The 15,545-nt window shown below is 55.0% G+C and overlaps 2 protein-coding genes across 3 annotated transcripts in view; both read left to right on the forward strand.

Moving 5' to 3' along the window:
* Positions 1–1,950: 1,950 nt before the first annotated feature.
* On the forward strand, positions 1,951–9,043 carry MMP9 (matrix metallopeptidase 9). The gene is given in 13 exon segments (NM_001038004.1): positions 1,951–2,085; positions 2,581–2,813; positions 3,189–3,337; positions 3,629–3,757; positions 3,846–4,019; positions 4,226–4,399; positions 4,799–4,975; positions 5,089–5,244; positions 6,195–6,480; positions 6,588–6,727; positions 7,069–7,219; positions 7,311–7,414; positions 8,750–9,043. Coding segments are annotated over 13 exon segments (2,127 nt in total). The 3' UTR covers positions 8,869–9,043.
* A 5,247-nt stretch (positions 9,044–14,290) lies between these two features.
* Positions 14,291–15,545, forward strand: part of SLC12A5 (solute carrier family 12 member 5) — a 38,642-nt gene continuing 37,387 nt past the window's right edge. For both annotated transcript variants that reach the window (XM_021078314.2, XM_021078315.2), the window contains exon 1: positions 14,291–14,523. In XM_021078314.2, the coding sequence (XP_020933973.2) occupies positions 14,403–14,523 (121 nt within the window). In that variant the 5' untranslated portion in view covers positions 14,291–14,402. The remainder of the gene's footprint in view (positions 14,524–15,545) is intronic.

Consider the following 15,545-nt stretch of genomic DNA (forward strand, 5'->3'; position numbering starts at 1 on the left):
GGATTAAGGGAGAAGGGTTTCAGGTTTACGTTTCCCCTCCCCCACCCATCCCTCCTGCTCCCCTCCAATCCCTGGTCATTTCAGTTCTCTGTAAATGGTGATAAAGATGAAAAGCTTGTGAACCAGGTAGCCTTAGGTTTGAGGCCTAATCCTGAGTACTCACTCACTGTGTGATCACAGCCAAGTTCCTTAACTACTCTGAGCCTCAGTTTTTGCCTCTGAAAATGGGAGGGGTACTCACTGAACCTACCTCACAGAGCGGGGTTGGGGGGGGAATGAAATGAGATGCTTATAGGGAACTTATCACAGCTGTCAACACAGTCCGTCGCAAAAAATCCGTTATTATTATTATGGTTCAGAGATGAAGTGACTTACCCAGGGTCACGGAGCTGGGACCAATAACCAGAACTGTGTGACTCCAAAGCAGATGCTCATTAATTTGTGAGCTCTAGAGCTTCAGGGTTTTGTTTTGCCTTTTTTTTTTTTTTTTAATTTTTTTGGCCACACCCATAACATGCAGAAGCTCCTGGATTAGTGATTGAACCAGCACCATAGCAGTGACCGAAGCTGCTGCAGTGACACTGCCTGATCCTTAACCTGACGTGCCACGGAAGAACCCCTAGAGCTTCAATTTTCTTGTAAAGGAGGTTAACTGTCTCTGTCTCACAGACTCATTTATTAGATAAGCATATAAAGTACCTAGCACATACTAGCCCTTTATATACAGCTTGTTGAACTGCTGTTGTTGTCCTTCCCAAACAACGGGCTTTGAACAAGGCAAATACAGATCCTGCCTCACACTGGAAAGAAGGGAGGGAGGATGCTGGTTATTGGCATAAGAGGTGATTATCGGAGCTGGAGTTTGTGCTGTTCTGGAGAGAGAAGTTCTGGAGAAGTGAAAGGGCTTCCATAGATCATTCCGCAAGGCCCCCCGCTATTTTGCAGTTCAAGAGTCCAAAGCCCAGAGAGGTTAAGGCATTTACTCTAGGTCACACAGCATATTAGAATCCAAGACTCCGGTCTCCTGATTCCAAGTCAGAATCATGACCTTGGCCCAGACAATTAAAAGCGATCACAGCCATTTCTAGAATACTTGCAACATACATGGTACTAAGTATTTGATGTGTCTGATCTCATTTTATCTTCACATCAATTTAAGGACAAAGGGTCCTTTTCTTTTCTCCCCAGCTGAGGAAACAAACTCTAAGTGGTGACATTTGCCCAAGACACTGGAGCCATGTCTGTTGGCTTCCAGACGCCACAAACTCCCCCTTTACTATCCTGAAGGGCTCAGCCTGTTGATGAACGGGGGTTGTCCCCATGAAATTCCCCAGGTCCTGCCCAGCAGAGCCCAGTCCTTCTGCCCCAGGTGGCGCAGGGAGAGGAAGCTGAGTCAAGGATGGCTTCCTGGGAGTAGAGAGGACAGAGCCTGGGAGTGTGGGGAGGGGCCCTCAGATGGAGGGGGTCTGATCAGGAAGGGGGATCATTAGGTTCAGAAAGAGGCCCACAGGGACTCTTCCATGCCTCTCCCTTGGGCTGACCACCTGGGGCCGTCAGATGAAGCTCAAGCCCTCCAGCCTTGCCTCCCCGCCTTCCCTTTCATGCAGTTCTTACAAGCTCTGCAGTTTGCAAAACCCAATCCTTCCCCTATGGGCCTGTGGTTTCCTGTGGGTCTGGGGTCCTGCCTGACTCGGCAATGGGGACTGTGGGCAGGGTGGGGGGAAAAGGAGGTGGTGTAAGCCCTTTCTTTGCCTTCTCATGCTCGGACTGCCCAACACACACACACACACACACACACACACACACACACTAACACACACACTCACTCCGCATCCCCTGAGTCAGCTCTCCCCTAAGCCTGGCGGGGAGGGGCGGGGTCACTGATTCAGTGACAGTGCCTCTTTAAAGCCCCCACAAGGGCAGCTGCAGTCAGACACTGCTACCCTCACGATGAGCCCCTGGCAGCCCTTGGTCCTGGTGCTCCTGGTGCTGGGCTGCTCTGCCGCCCCCAAACCACGCCAGCCCACCTTTGTGGTCTTCCCGGGAGACCTACGAACCAATCTCAGCGACAGGCAGCTGGCAGAGGTATGCACCCGCCCCAGGCTAGGGTTGGGAAGGACTGGCCAAGAGACCCAGCAAGGGCTTGGTGTCTCTGAGGAGACACTTTAGGGCATGTTGGTGGGTAATGGGCATGTCCAGAGAACAGAGGTGTCCAGGATCAGGCACAGGGAGCCTCTAGGCAGTGATTCCCAGGAATGGGCTAATGAGGGTTTCCTAGATGGGCAGTGGTGACAGGGCACTGGAGGAGTTTGGGATGGGCATGGGCTAGGGGTGAACAGGGGTAAATCCTAGGGGGCCCTGAAGTAGGCATGGCCAGGGGCATGGAGGTAGAAAGGTGCTGAGAATGTCTACAGGGAGGCGAGGGTCCCCAGTGGGCACAGGCACTGGTACCCCGGGTACCAAGTCCTGGATACCGTGCCTGTGTTTCTGGTCCCCGAGAGCCTGGAGGGATAGAGTCCTGGCCCAGGGAGCAGAGAAACGGCTCAGGGCTCTGGGATGTCTCCGCCCGTCCATCCACAGGAATATCTGTACCGCTATGGCTACACTCAAGTGGCCGAGATGACCGACAGAAAGCAGTCCCTGGAACCGGCTCTAAAGCTTCTCCAGCAGCGCCTGTCCCTGCCGCAGACTGGCGAGCTGGACACCACCACCCTGAATGCCATGCGTGCCCCGCGCTGCGGCGTCCCGGACCTGGGCAAATTCCAGACCTTTGAGGGCGACCTCAAGTGGCACCACCACGACATCACCTACTGGTGCGCAACCCGGCCCGCTGCGGGAGAACGGGGCTTGGCAGGGAGAGGGGAGAGGCCGGTCCCGCGCGCCGCCCGGCGGTGAACACGTCCGGTCCTAGGCCAATCCCTAGGTTTCCCTAAATGCGCCGCCTGGGGCGAGCGGCTCCACCTCTGAGCCTCCGTTTCCTCGTCGGGGAAATGGACCCCGCATTTTGAGTCCTCCTGCCAGGGCCGCTGTGAATGTACAAGGAGAAAAATACGTCTGAAAGTCCTTTACAGACGAAAGCGTGGAGCGTAGGGATCGTTGCCCATCTTAAGTCGCTGAGACATGGGGTGTCTGCGGTGCCCCGGCTCCCGCCCCTCACTTCTGACCTCTAACGTGCCTTTCCCCCGCAGGATCCAAAACTACTCGGAAGACTTGCCGCGCGATGTGATTGACGACGCCTTTGCCCGCGCCTTCGCGCTCTGGAGCGAGGTGACGCCGCTCAATTTCACTCGCGTATACGGCCCCAACGCCGACATCGTTATCCAGTTTGGTGTTAAGGGTGAGATCGCGAGAAAGGGAAAGCCAGGAGGGTCTGCGACGGGGACAGGGGACGGAGGACCACGGAAAGAGTAGAGAGGGCCCTGAACTGGATTTCCCGTGCCTGTCTCCGCAGCCCTGGCTGCCTCTCGCCCTATGGCACCCCCTCCCGCCTAACACCGCGCAGCGCTGGGACGCAAGTCTCCGCGGCCCGTGGTCGGGATTTCAGCCCGCACTCGGCCCAGCGCCCTTGGGCAGCGCACAACCTGCGCAACTACACGCGGCTAACTCTCTTCTCCACCTGCGTCTTCAGAGCACGGAGATGGGTATCCCTTCGATGGGAAGGACGGGCTCCTGGCACACGCCTTCCCTCCTGGCCCGGGCATTCAAGGAGACGCCCACTTCGACGATGAAGAGTTGTGGTCTCTGGGCAAAGGCGTCGGTGAGTTCCCGAGCCGCCCTAGCCCCCATTCCCTTCTTCTTTCAGGCGCACCACCAGTCTCCCTGACCCCTCTCCCTCTTTGCTGTAGTGGTTCCGACCTACTTCGGAAACGCAAAAGGCGCAGCCTGCCACTTCCCCTTCACCTTCGAGGGCCGCTCATATTCCGCCTGCACCACGGACGGCCGCTCCGACGACATGCTCTGGTGCAGCACCACGGCCGACTATGACACCGACCGCCAGTTTGGCTTCTGCCCTAGCGAGAGTGAGTGCCTACCCCTCTCGCGGACCCAGGACGCTGGGTTTTAATCCCAGCTAGGCCACTAGTGCTGTGTGGCTTGCAAATCACTACCCCGTTCTCTGGGCCCAGTTTCCGCATTTGTGAACGGAGGCGAGGAGGGGCGCAGTACGCAGGTGGTTTGTGGGTCGATAAACTCGGGGCACTTCGGGGTAATCGTGTGGGCCTCCCAGGACTCTTCACTCGGGACGGTAACGCGGACGGCAAGCCCTGCGTGTTTCCATTCACCTTCGAGGGCCGCTCCTACTCCTCCTGCACCACCGACGGCCGCTCAGACGGCTACCGCTGGTGCGGCACCACCGCCAACTACGACCAGGACAAGCTTTATGGCTTCTGCCCTACCCGAGGTACCTCTGCCCCGCCTACCTGATTCAGCCCCGCTCCCTATTTTCGCGTTGGTCCCCGAGCATGGCTCTTCCACCCATTGATTTGTCGTTCCACTCCTCATCGGCCCTCGGGATCACCTTGACTCTGCCCGCCATCGCCATAGCTCCTCCCTCTGCCTTCCAATTGCTGCCGCCGCGTCCGCGGAAGCTTGGCCTTTTAGCCCAGCTGGCAGCCTCTCCATGGGTCTCCAGCCCCAGGCCCCGCCCATCAGCCTAGCCCGGTCTCAGCTGTGCCCCACAACGCCCCCTAGGCTTTTAAAATGGGCCTCCAAGATTCTCTTGCTCCTCGATTGGCCCAACTCTGGCTCCTTTTTGGACCCGTCCCTTTGGCTTAACCTGGGGGGCTCTGGGTCTCTCCAGCTGACTCGACGGTGACGGGAGGCAACTCGGCGGGGGACCTGTGCGTCTTCCCCTTCACCTTCCTGGGCAAGGAGTACTCGGCCTGCACCAGAGAGGGCCGCAGTGATGGGCACCTCTGGTGTGCCACCACCTCGAACTTCGACAAGGACAAGAAGTGGGGCTTCTGCCCGGACCAAGGTGGGCAGGGTTCTGAGGCTGAAGCCTCGGCCAGGGCAGAGGCGTCCAGGAGGGATGGCCGGGGATGGGGGCTTGGCCCAGGGCTTACCTCTCAGGCTCCCTCTTTCGTCCAGGCTACAGCCTGTTCCTTGTGGCGGCGCACGAGTTCGGCCACGCATTGGGCTTAGATCACTCAACCGTGCCAGAGGCGCTCATGTACCCCATGTACAGCTTCACTGAGGAGCACCCCCTGCATGAGGACGATGTGCGGGGCATCCAGTATCTGTATGGTGAGAGTGTGGGGCAGGGATGGAGGGAGCAGAGGGAAAGGCTGGGTTCTGTCAGCCCCCAGTACCCTGAGAACAGGGAGGAGGAAAAAGTTACGACCCCAACATCTATCTGCAAGAGACCCCAGTGCCAATGGGTACAAATGCTGTCAGGTCAGTGCTTGGAGATGGTGATAAGAGCCCAGGCTCTAGAGTGTGATGGACATAGGTTCAAAAGCCAGTCCGTGGAGTTTCTGCAGTGGTGCTATGGGATCTGAGGCATCTTGGGAGCGCTGGGACTCAGGTTCAATCCCCACCTAGGCACAGTGGGTTAAGGATCTGGTGTTGTCACAACTGCAGCTTAGGTCACAGCTACAGCTTGGATCTGATCCCTGGCCCAGGCACTCCATCTGCCCAGGGGAGGGGGAAAAAAAAAAAAAAAAGCCAGTGCAGCCGCTTCCTGGCTAGATGACCTTGGACTTGTTACTTCACCCCTTAACTTCCTCATCTGTAAAGCGGGGCTAATACCTGCCTCATGGGGTTGTTAGGACGTTTCCCTAAGTTAGAATAATGCCTGGCATATAGTAAGCATCATATGTTTGATGATTTTTTAAATCATAATTTATCATTAGTATTTTAAAAAAAAATGGAGATAATAATCTTCACAGGGTTTTTTCCCCCCTGAAGATCAAACAAGCTAATGTGAGTTTATAAAACTCCTGGCACTAGGTTTGGCACTCCATTTGAGAGCTCAAAAAAGACTTCTCTCCCACCAGCCTGGGGGTGGGGGTGAGTGTGTGAAAGGAAGCTGCCTGTCCGGGGCTGGGGGAAGGCAGGCTCCAGCATCTAAAATGAGGAGTGAAAAGTAAAATAAAATAAAATGTGAGTGCTTGGGAGGCTTTGGGGGAGCAGCTATTCCAGAGACACCGGGATGTGTGGGAACAGGGGGTGTCTCATGTCTCGTGTCTTTTTAGGTTCTCGCCCTAAACCTGAACCCCGGCCTCCAACCACCACCACAGCTGAACCCCAGTCCACCGTTCCCCCCACGGTCTGCGTCACCGGGCCTCCCACTACCCGCCCCTCTGAGCGCTCCACTGCTGGCCCCACAGGCCCTCCTTCAGCTGGCCCCACGGGTCCTCCCACTGCTGGCCCTTCTGCAGCCCCTACGGTGTCCTTGGGGCCAGGGGAGGACATCTGCAATGTGGACATCTTCGATGCCATCGCGGAGATCCGGAATCGCCTACATTTCTTCAAGGATGGGTGAGGGGGCAAGGCTGGGCTTGGAGGTGGGACCTGCCTGTGTCTCCCGGCCCCCTGGTCTTCTGTTCAAGGTTCAGCGCCCCGCCATTCCCTTTTCATGTCCCCAGGAAGTACTGGCGACTCTCTGAGGGCAAGGAACATCGGGTGCAGGGCCCCTTCCTTATCAAGGACAAGTGGCCTGCGCTTCCCCACAAGCTGGACTCTGCCTTTGAGGAGCCGCTCAGCAAGAAGATTTTCTTCTTCTCTGGTTAGTTTCCTCATTCTCCCCCGCTGGTCCATCCCCTCCCCGACCCCCAACCTAGGAGGACCGAGAGACCGAGGATAATCCATAACACTTCTCTTGCGAATTAGAAAAAGGCGCCCCCTTCTGGTAGATACAGTTTAGCAAATTTAGCAGGGGCTGAATTTCAGCCTTCCTCACCGCACCCTTTCACAGTTTCACCCACCGAGCGGCGCTGCTTCTTGGGCACAGAGACTGAGGGCACGCCGGGCGCGGAAAGGCCTCGTTGGGTTCTCTCTCTTGACATTCAAGAAAAATGTATGCCCACTCCCTGCCCCCGGGACCGATGTGACCCTTCTCTCCTGCAGGACGCCAAGTGTGGGTGTACACAGGCGCGTCGGTACTAGGCCCGAGGCGTCTGGATAAGTTGGGCCTGGGCCCGGAGGTGGCCCGCGTCACAGGGGCCCTCCCGCGCGAGGCGGGTAAGGTGCTGCTGTTCAGCCAGCAGAACTTCTGGAGGTGAGAGTCCCGGGGACCGCCGGCAGGGGGAGCCCAGGCGCCACCCCCTGCCCGCCGGCTCAGCACCTGTCTCCTCCCTGGGGTCCTGCAGGTTCGACGTGAAGACGCAGAAGGTGGATTCCCGGAGCGCCACCCGTGTGGACCAGATGTTCCCCGGGGTGCCCTTGAACACACACGACATCTTCCAGTACCAAGGTGAGGGCTGAGTACGAGGGTCAGGGCAGGATCGCTCCCGAGACACCTCCCAGGGCAGGCTTGAGAAAGAAAAAGCCAGCGGAGGTTGAAGCCAATACCCCAGCACAGACGAGTTCCTTATGAGGCAGGGATCTTATCAGATCATCCAGGGACACAGGGGCACAACCAGAACTAGGACCCAGATTCCTGTCTCCCCAGCAGTACAGGACACCTGGTTTGCATGGAGACGTTTTCTTTTATTAGGCAATATTTATCAGGTGACTATAATGTACCAGGCACTGTGCTGCCACTGGGGATACAGTGATAAATAAGACAATTTATAGCTGTGTGTCTTTGGGCAAGTCCCTGCTCCTCGTGGAGCCTGTTTCCCCACCTGTAGAATGGAGGTGGGAGCTGGAGTTACGCTTGCTTTCTCCTCACGGCTCACATCCAATCAGCTGACAAGGTTTGTTGACTCTACCCCCAAAACAGGCACTTTTCATCACCTCCTTTGCAAACACCCTCCTCTAAGCCATCCTGGTTGTCTGATACGTCTACTATATTCTCTGGGAGTAGGGAGGGGCTGGGAGTGGAGGGCAATGGTTTTGGGGGTGACTCTAGACCCATGCCAAGGTCAAAGAAACTAACATGACCTGATCTAACCCCTCCTCCCCATCCCCTCCCACTACTTCTGTCATTCCTTTCGCTCTGCTCCACTCACACCAGCCTCTGGCTGCTCTTTGAACACATCAAGGTCATTCCCAGCTTAGGGCCTTTGTGCCAGTTGTTCCCTCTGCCTGGAACGTTTTTTCCTCCAGATTGTCACTGGGCTGCCTCCTGCTCATCCTTCAGGTCTCAGCACTAAGGCCACCTCTTCAGAGAGGCTTTCTCTAACCCTCATTATCTATTCGCTCACTTTTATTTCCCGTATAGCTTTCTCTGTTGAATCTCATTTATTTCCGCATTTGCTTGTTGACCATCTGTCTTACCTCACTCGAGTGTAAGCACCAAAAGGACTGAGATCATGCCTGCATTTTTCCTCGGCTGTACCCCCAGTGCCTCTGACAGTGTTTGGCATGATAAGTATTTGTCGGGTGAATGCATGGACTTGTTGAATGACTTTTCTGAGCATCGCCTGTGTGCCAGGCTCTGTGTCACTGCTTTGGACCTGGAGGTCTGTGCCCTCCAGCATCTCCGGGGATGGGGGGGAGGGGAGGAGGGAAGAGGTGTCCGATGAAAACCTGGGAAAGATCTCAGAAGGGCAGAAGGGATCACTGCAGAGATCCCGCTCCTGTTTCTGCACGCGTACGTGGGAGGGGTGGATTCACCTCTCTTGGGCCTGCCTCTCCCCTGCAGAGAAAGCTTACTTCTGCCAGGCCCGCTTCTTCTGGCGTGTGAGTTCCCGGAACGAGGTGAATCAGGTGGACTATGTGGGCTACGTGACCTTCGACCTCCTGAAGTGCCCCGAGGACTAGGGCTCCTCATCCTGCTTCAGCACTGCAGTGGGGGGCCCTCAAGGGGGCCATCCTGATAAGGAATGAGCCGGCCTGCCGGATCCAAACCGGAGGACAAGGAGAAGGGGAGGTGGGCTGGGCCCTCTCTTCCCACCTTCCTTTTTGCTGGAACTTTTGGAATAAACTTGGATTCTTTAACCTCGAGGAGCAGATGTATGTATGTACGTACACATCACGCGTGTACATGACCAGCCGAGTGCACGCCACGTGCCAGGTGGTGTTCTCAGCACTTCATGAGCAGTGACATTCAATCCTTCCTATTATTCCTGTTTTCAATGAGGAAATATTCCTGTTTTCAATTATTTCTATTTTCTAGCTGAGGAAGTGGCCAGCTTATTATTCATCAAACATTCATTGCGCCCTTACGTGGATCCAGGCCCTGTGCTGGGCGCTGGGGATAGAGACATGACTTGGACCATGTTTCTGTCCTTAAGGACCTCTCAGGGGGCCTCAAACTTTCGGGGGTACGAGAGAGCCCACAAAGCTTGCTTAAAGTACAGACTCAGGGCTCCATCCCCAGAGAGTCCAGCTTAGTTACATGGGTGCTGATTCTGTGGCTGGTGGGGTGGGGTCCCACTCGGAGAGTGTACAGTGTGTGACCCTTTGTTCTAGAATAATGGTGTGTGTGAGTGTGTGTGTGTGTGTCAGAGAGAGAGAGAGTGAAAGAGAGAGCGATTTTCTGCATGTTGTGGTTGAAATCAGGAAACATTTCCCAGCCAAGATGACATCTGAACTTGAACTGAATCTGAGAGGATGAGCAAGTTTCTTCCTGTGCAAGGAGGACTCGCTTCCTAGAGAGTAATTTACCAAGAACCATTAAACCTAAAAGTGTTCCTACTCCCTAACCCTCACCCACGTGTGCACAAAACAACACCCAGAAGGATGTGGATTGCAGCATTGTTCATAGAGCGAGCAACTGGCAGCGACCTAAGTGCACAGAAGTAAGGCAGTGGATAAATAAAATATGGATTATAGACGTTCCCTGGTGGCTCAGTGGGTTAGGAATCTGGCGTTATCACTGCAGTGGCTTGGGTCATGGCTGTGGCGTAGTTTTGATCCCTGGTCCTGGAACTTCCAAGGGTGAGCCCAAAAAATAAAATAAAATAAAATAAAATAAAATAAAATAAAATATGGATTAGATACATGATGAGAGGAACTGCCACTAGTACAGCACCAGCTGTACGCTGGGCATGGACCTGATGCATGTTAACCCAGCCAGTCGTTAAAGCGACCCTATGAGACAGGTTCTGCTTTTACCTTAGAGGTACTATTACTATTACAAGGACGCCACCCCCTGCCTTTTACAAAGCAGGTAACTGCAGCACAGAATTACACAGCCCACCTGAAGTCCCCTAGCTGGCGAGTGGTGACAGCAGGGGTGGAGTGGGAGATCTTTGGGCAAATGCTGGGAGAAGAGAAAAAGCGAGGGGGTATTTGGGGGAACCAGAAAGGGCTCAGCACTCTAGCGTTTTAGCAGAGAGGATTCAGGAATGGCGGAGGTAGGATTGGTGGTCTGGGCTAGATGAGCGAAGGTGGAAGTGGAGGGCAGAGGGACCTGACTGAAGTGTTGGGGCAGGTGAGTGGAGGGGATGGGCTTGGTCAGCTTTGATCATCTTGCACACCTGGGGCCAAGAGGGAGGGTGTTCAGAGAACGTCCTCCTGAGCTTCCTGTGGGCGGTGCCCCTCTCCCCTAACCCAGTTCTCCATCAGGAGCGACCCACTCCCACTGGCATACAAACGCTCCTTAATATGGCTTGTTTAGGGAGTTCCCATTGTGGCTCAGTGCAAACGGATCCGACGAGTATCCATGGGGATGCTGGTTTGATTCTTGACCCCGCTCAGTGGATTGGGGATCTAGTGTGGCCTTGAGCTGTGGTGTAGGCTGCAGACACGGCCTGGATGCCACATTGCTACGGCTGTGGTGTAGGCTGGCAACTGCAGCTCCAATTAGACCCCTAGCCTGGGAACTTCCATATGCCGCAGGTTCGGCCCTAAAAATACAACCACCACCACCACCACCACCCTGTGGGGGAGTTCCCGCTGTGGTGCAGCAGTATTGGCAGCCTCTTGGGCCCTGGGACCCAGGTTTGATCCCCTGCTGGCACAGCAGTTTAAGGATCCTGTGTTGCTGCAGCTGCGGCTTAGGTCACGACTATGGCTCAAATCTGATCCCTGGCCCAGGAGGAACTCCATATGCCGAGGGGTGGCCAAAAAATTAAAAACAGTGAAAAAAATAAAACCCCTGTGGGCCCCAGTCTCTAGATTCTGTTCCATTTCTTTACTTCCCACTCCCACCCACAGGAGAACTTCCCCAAAGTATGGTCTCTGCTCACTGTCTCCACGTCCTCAATTTCCATCCGCTCCTCGTTACTCCCAGCTGGGCTCCCTCGCCACTCCTCCCCTGAAACCGTCCCTTCAAAGCCACCCGGGATCCTCCTGTGGCCGGACAAAATGGGTACTTCTTGGTGTTCATTCTATACCATTTCTTGGCTTGTTTGATACAACCAATAATGCCCTTCCTCCTGAAATTTGTCTTCGCTTGGTCTCTGGGTCACCCCTTCCTCCTGGGTTTCCTCGTGTCTCCCCGGCTGGATCCCCCACTTTCCAACCCTCAAATGATGGCGTGCCCTTGTGCTCGATCCTTGGACGTCTTCTCTGTGTCCACTCATTCCCTGTGATCTCGTCTCGCCCCGCAGCTTTAAATAGCCTCTCTCTCTGCTAAAGACTCAGAAATTTATATCCTCAGCCTTCACCTCTCCCCTGAGCGCCAGACTCAGGGGTTCAACTGCCGACTCCGCACGGTCCTTAGGTGCTGCTCCACCTTCTAAACACCCTCTGCTGTCGGTTGTCACCACCTTTACTAAAGGACATCATCTGCCCTCAATCAAGCTTAAAACCTGACCAGTCCTCAAATCTAGGGATCTGTTAAATGCTTCATTCTGGTACAGGGTTTCTCAACCTGAGCACTCTTGGCAATCTGGACCAGATAATTCTTCACTGGGCAGGGGGGGACTCTCCATATTATTTAGGATTTAGTTTTTGGTTGCACTTGTGGCACTGGGAAGTTCTGGGGCCAGGGATCAAATCTGTGCCACAGCTCCAACCCGAGTCCCAGCAGTGATAATGCCAGATCTTTAACCCTCTGTGCCACCAAGGGAACTCCCATTGTAGAATGGTTGATGTCTTCCTCCCGGAGGTAGTGGGGTCCAAGGACAGATGCGAGACCCATTCAGGGTCTGTTGATCATGGATCCTAACTGGAAGTGGGGAGTGCAGGGAGGTGATGGTGAATCTGTGGCTTAGAGCCAGGCAGTTTTGGTCTTGGTGCAAAAGGCAGATGGCACAAGTGGCCTCTACCCACCAGATGCCAGTATCATCCTCCTTCCAGTTGTGACAAACTAAAATGTCTCTGAGTATTGCCAAATGTTCCCTGATGGGCCACACTGCCCCCCACTTGAGAACCACTGCTCTAATGCAACAAACATACAGACAGGTCAGCCCATCACAAGTGTACATTTCAATATAGTTTCACAAACTGAACACAACTGTAACCAGCATCCAGATCAAGAAACAAAACATCACCGGCATCCTAAAAACCCCCGCATGCCCTCTTGTAATCACTGCCTCTTCATCCCAAGAGTTACTATCATCATTTATAACACCTTAAAGATAGATTTTTTTTTTTTTTGCTTTTTTAAGGGCTACCCCAGAAGCATACAGACGTTCCCAGGCTAGGGGTCGAATTGGAGTTGCAGCTGCTGGCCTACACCATGGCCACAGCAACGCTGGATCCTTAACCCACTGAGCAAGGCCAGGGATGGAACCCTCATCCTCATGGACACTAGTTGGGTTTGTTACCACTGAGCCACAACTGGAACTCCTTAAAGATAGACTGTGACTATTTTCACGTTAGTTAAACAGTATTTTACAGGCATATACCTTGGAGTGGAATTGCTGGCTAGACAGGTATGTGTAAGTTCAACTTTAGCAGATGTGACCAAACAATTTTCCAAAGCGGTTCTGCCCATCTATATTCCCACCAGCAATGCATGAGATTTTCCAGGATCCTCCTTGAGGCCTCTTTCCATTACATGCAACGTCCAATCCAGCAGCAGGCCCTGTAGGTTCTACTTCCAAAATGTATCTGGAATCAGATGACTGCCACCATCCTAGCCCAGCTAACAGCACCTCTTACCTGGGGGTCTGCAGAAACCTCCTCATCAGACTCTCAGTCTCTACGCCTGCCCTTAGTTGAGTTTTCACCCAGCAGCCAGAGTGACCCCGTTAACATATAAGTCAGATTACTTCATTTTCCCGACTCAAAAACTTCTCACGGGTTCCCTGGTAGATTAGGAAAGAATCCAGATGCCTCCCTGAAGCCTTATGATCTGCCTTCATCTCCTCACCACCATGCTTTTCGCTCACCGTTCCAGACACACTGGCCTTCTTGCTGCTCCCTAAACCATCCAGACCTCTTTTCACCCCGGGGCCTTTGCACTTGCTATTTTCTCTTCAAGAGAGCTCTTCCCCCACATCTTTGCTTAATTGGCTCCTTCTCATTAGTGAAGTCTCAGGTTAAATATTCCATCTTCTGAGGAGAGGTCTTCTCAGACCATGCCCTAAAGCAGTCCTTCCCTCTACTCATTATCCCTGGGCCTTCTCCTCTTCCTCCCCTCCTTCCCCTCCTCCTTCTCCTTCCTCTTCTTCTTCTTCTTTTTGTCTTTTTGCCATTTCTTGGGCTGCTCTCGCAGCATATGGAGGTTCCCAAGCTAGGGGTCTAATCGGAGCTGTAGCCGCAGGCCTACGCCAGAGCCACAGCAACGTGGGATCTGAGCCGCGTTTGCAACCTACAGCTCATGGCAACACCGGATAGTTAACCCACTGAGCAAGGGCAGGGACCGAACCCGCAACCTCATGGTTCCTAGTCGGATTCGTTAACCACTGCGCCACGATGGGAACTCCTCACCTCTTCTTCTTAACATATACAACAATCTCAAATTATCTTGTTTATGCGTTTGCTCACTTATCATCTCTCTCCTCTCACACATTAGGACTTAAGCCACACGAGGGAAGGAAGCCAGTGGGTCTCATCCAGTGCTGTATCCCCAGAGCCTAGCACCAATGCCTGAAACACAGGTGAGCCGTCAAGATGTGCTGAATGAATGAGTGTGAATGAAACCCAGATGTTTAGGAGACCCCAGCAGAGGAGCGCCGGTTCCAGGAGCCACATGCTGGGGTCCCTGGTACAGGGAAAGCTCTCAGCAGCGAGGGGGATCCTCAAGCGGTTCCAGTGGAATTGAGAGCCCAGGGCCTCAGAGCTAAGTGATGAGATACAGAGCCTCAGCACAGCGGGCACTAGGACCCTGCGCGGCGCCGCGGCCGGTGGGGGGCGGCCGGCGTGGAGGGGGAATCCGCTCTTTCAGCCTCCTGGAGCCGGGCTGCGGCCACTTGTGCAATCTGGGCCCGTTCCACGGCCGCCCGGCCCCTTTCCGCACCATGAGCCGCAGGTTCACTGTCACTTCGCTGCCACCCGCGGGCCCTGCCGGGACCTCTGACCCGGAGTCCCAACGGCATCCAGCAGCCGGTCTCCGCCACCTCTCTGGGGAAGACGCCAAAGGTAGAGGCCGCAGGGGGGCGGGGCCTACCGATATGGGGGCGGGGCTATGGAGGGGAGGGGGGGGCCCCCCTTGGTGGGCAGGTCTTGTAGGGAGGGGCGGGGCCATGGCGGGGTGGGGTAGGGTCCCAGCCGAGGGCCGGAGAAAGGAGAGCGAGTTGGGATCTAGGAAAGTGGGGTAAGGCTGGTGGAGGGGAAATGATGAAGGGAGGGGCCAGAATAGAGGTGGGCGGGGACACAGAGAAGAGGGTGGGGCTAGAGTTGAAGGGGAGGATCTTGTGATGTAGGGGCTAAGACCTAGGGGGCTGGGCCGGAGGGCAGTAAAGGGGCGGGGTCACATCGGATAGGAGGCGGGACCAGAGAGGGAGAAGGTGGAACCAGGAAAAGGGAGGACCGTGTGATTAAAGGGTGGGTCCAGAGCCAATGGGACGAGGCAGGACCAGCTTGGGTTTGGGGGTAGAAAAGGGCGGGACCACAGAAGAAGGGGTTGGGCCAGCAGTATAGGGGTAGAGTGGCGGGCAGCAGGAAAAATGAGTTCCGCTGGGTCGCCGGGTCATTGGTGCCTGGCGGATCCTTCAGTCCTCAGCCACCCGGGAGGCGTCGCTGCCAGCCCTGGGGAATCCCGGGAAGGAGACGGGAGAAAAGAGAAGTTTGGACCCCAGACAGCTAGATCCTGGGAGGCTCCTTTGGCGACTCCAGTCCCGACCTTTTGGGACTCAGCTCCCTCTACTCCTGCTCCACAAGCAGTGGGTGGTGCCAGCACTAGAGTAATGGATTAGGGGCGTCTTCCTGGAGGGCCCAGGGCAGTGGTCACGTCATGGAAGTTACATACAGGGTACAGAAGAAAGAGGAGGGAAAGGATCCTTCTAACATTCGGTGAAGAATTAGCATCCTGGATGCACACACAGTTTTCTCCGCAAGGGCCACCTGTCAGGGGTTCCCCTCCCTGACTCTGGGCCCCTCAGGTCTGGAAGGAACGTGGAGAATCTGCTCCAAATGGCCCCAAAGCGGGGAGGAGGAAGAGC

The sequence above is a fragment of the Sus scrofa genome, chromosome 17, assembly GCF_054392235.1.
Source record: "Sus scrofa isolate SSC_HxYL_T2T_F1_AM1 chromosome 17, Sscrofa_HxYL_maternal_Yorkshire_Landrace_v2.0, whole genome shotgun sequence".
Lineage (NCBI taxonomy): Eukaryota > Metazoa > Chordata > Mammalia > Artiodactyla > Suidae > Sus > Sus scrofa.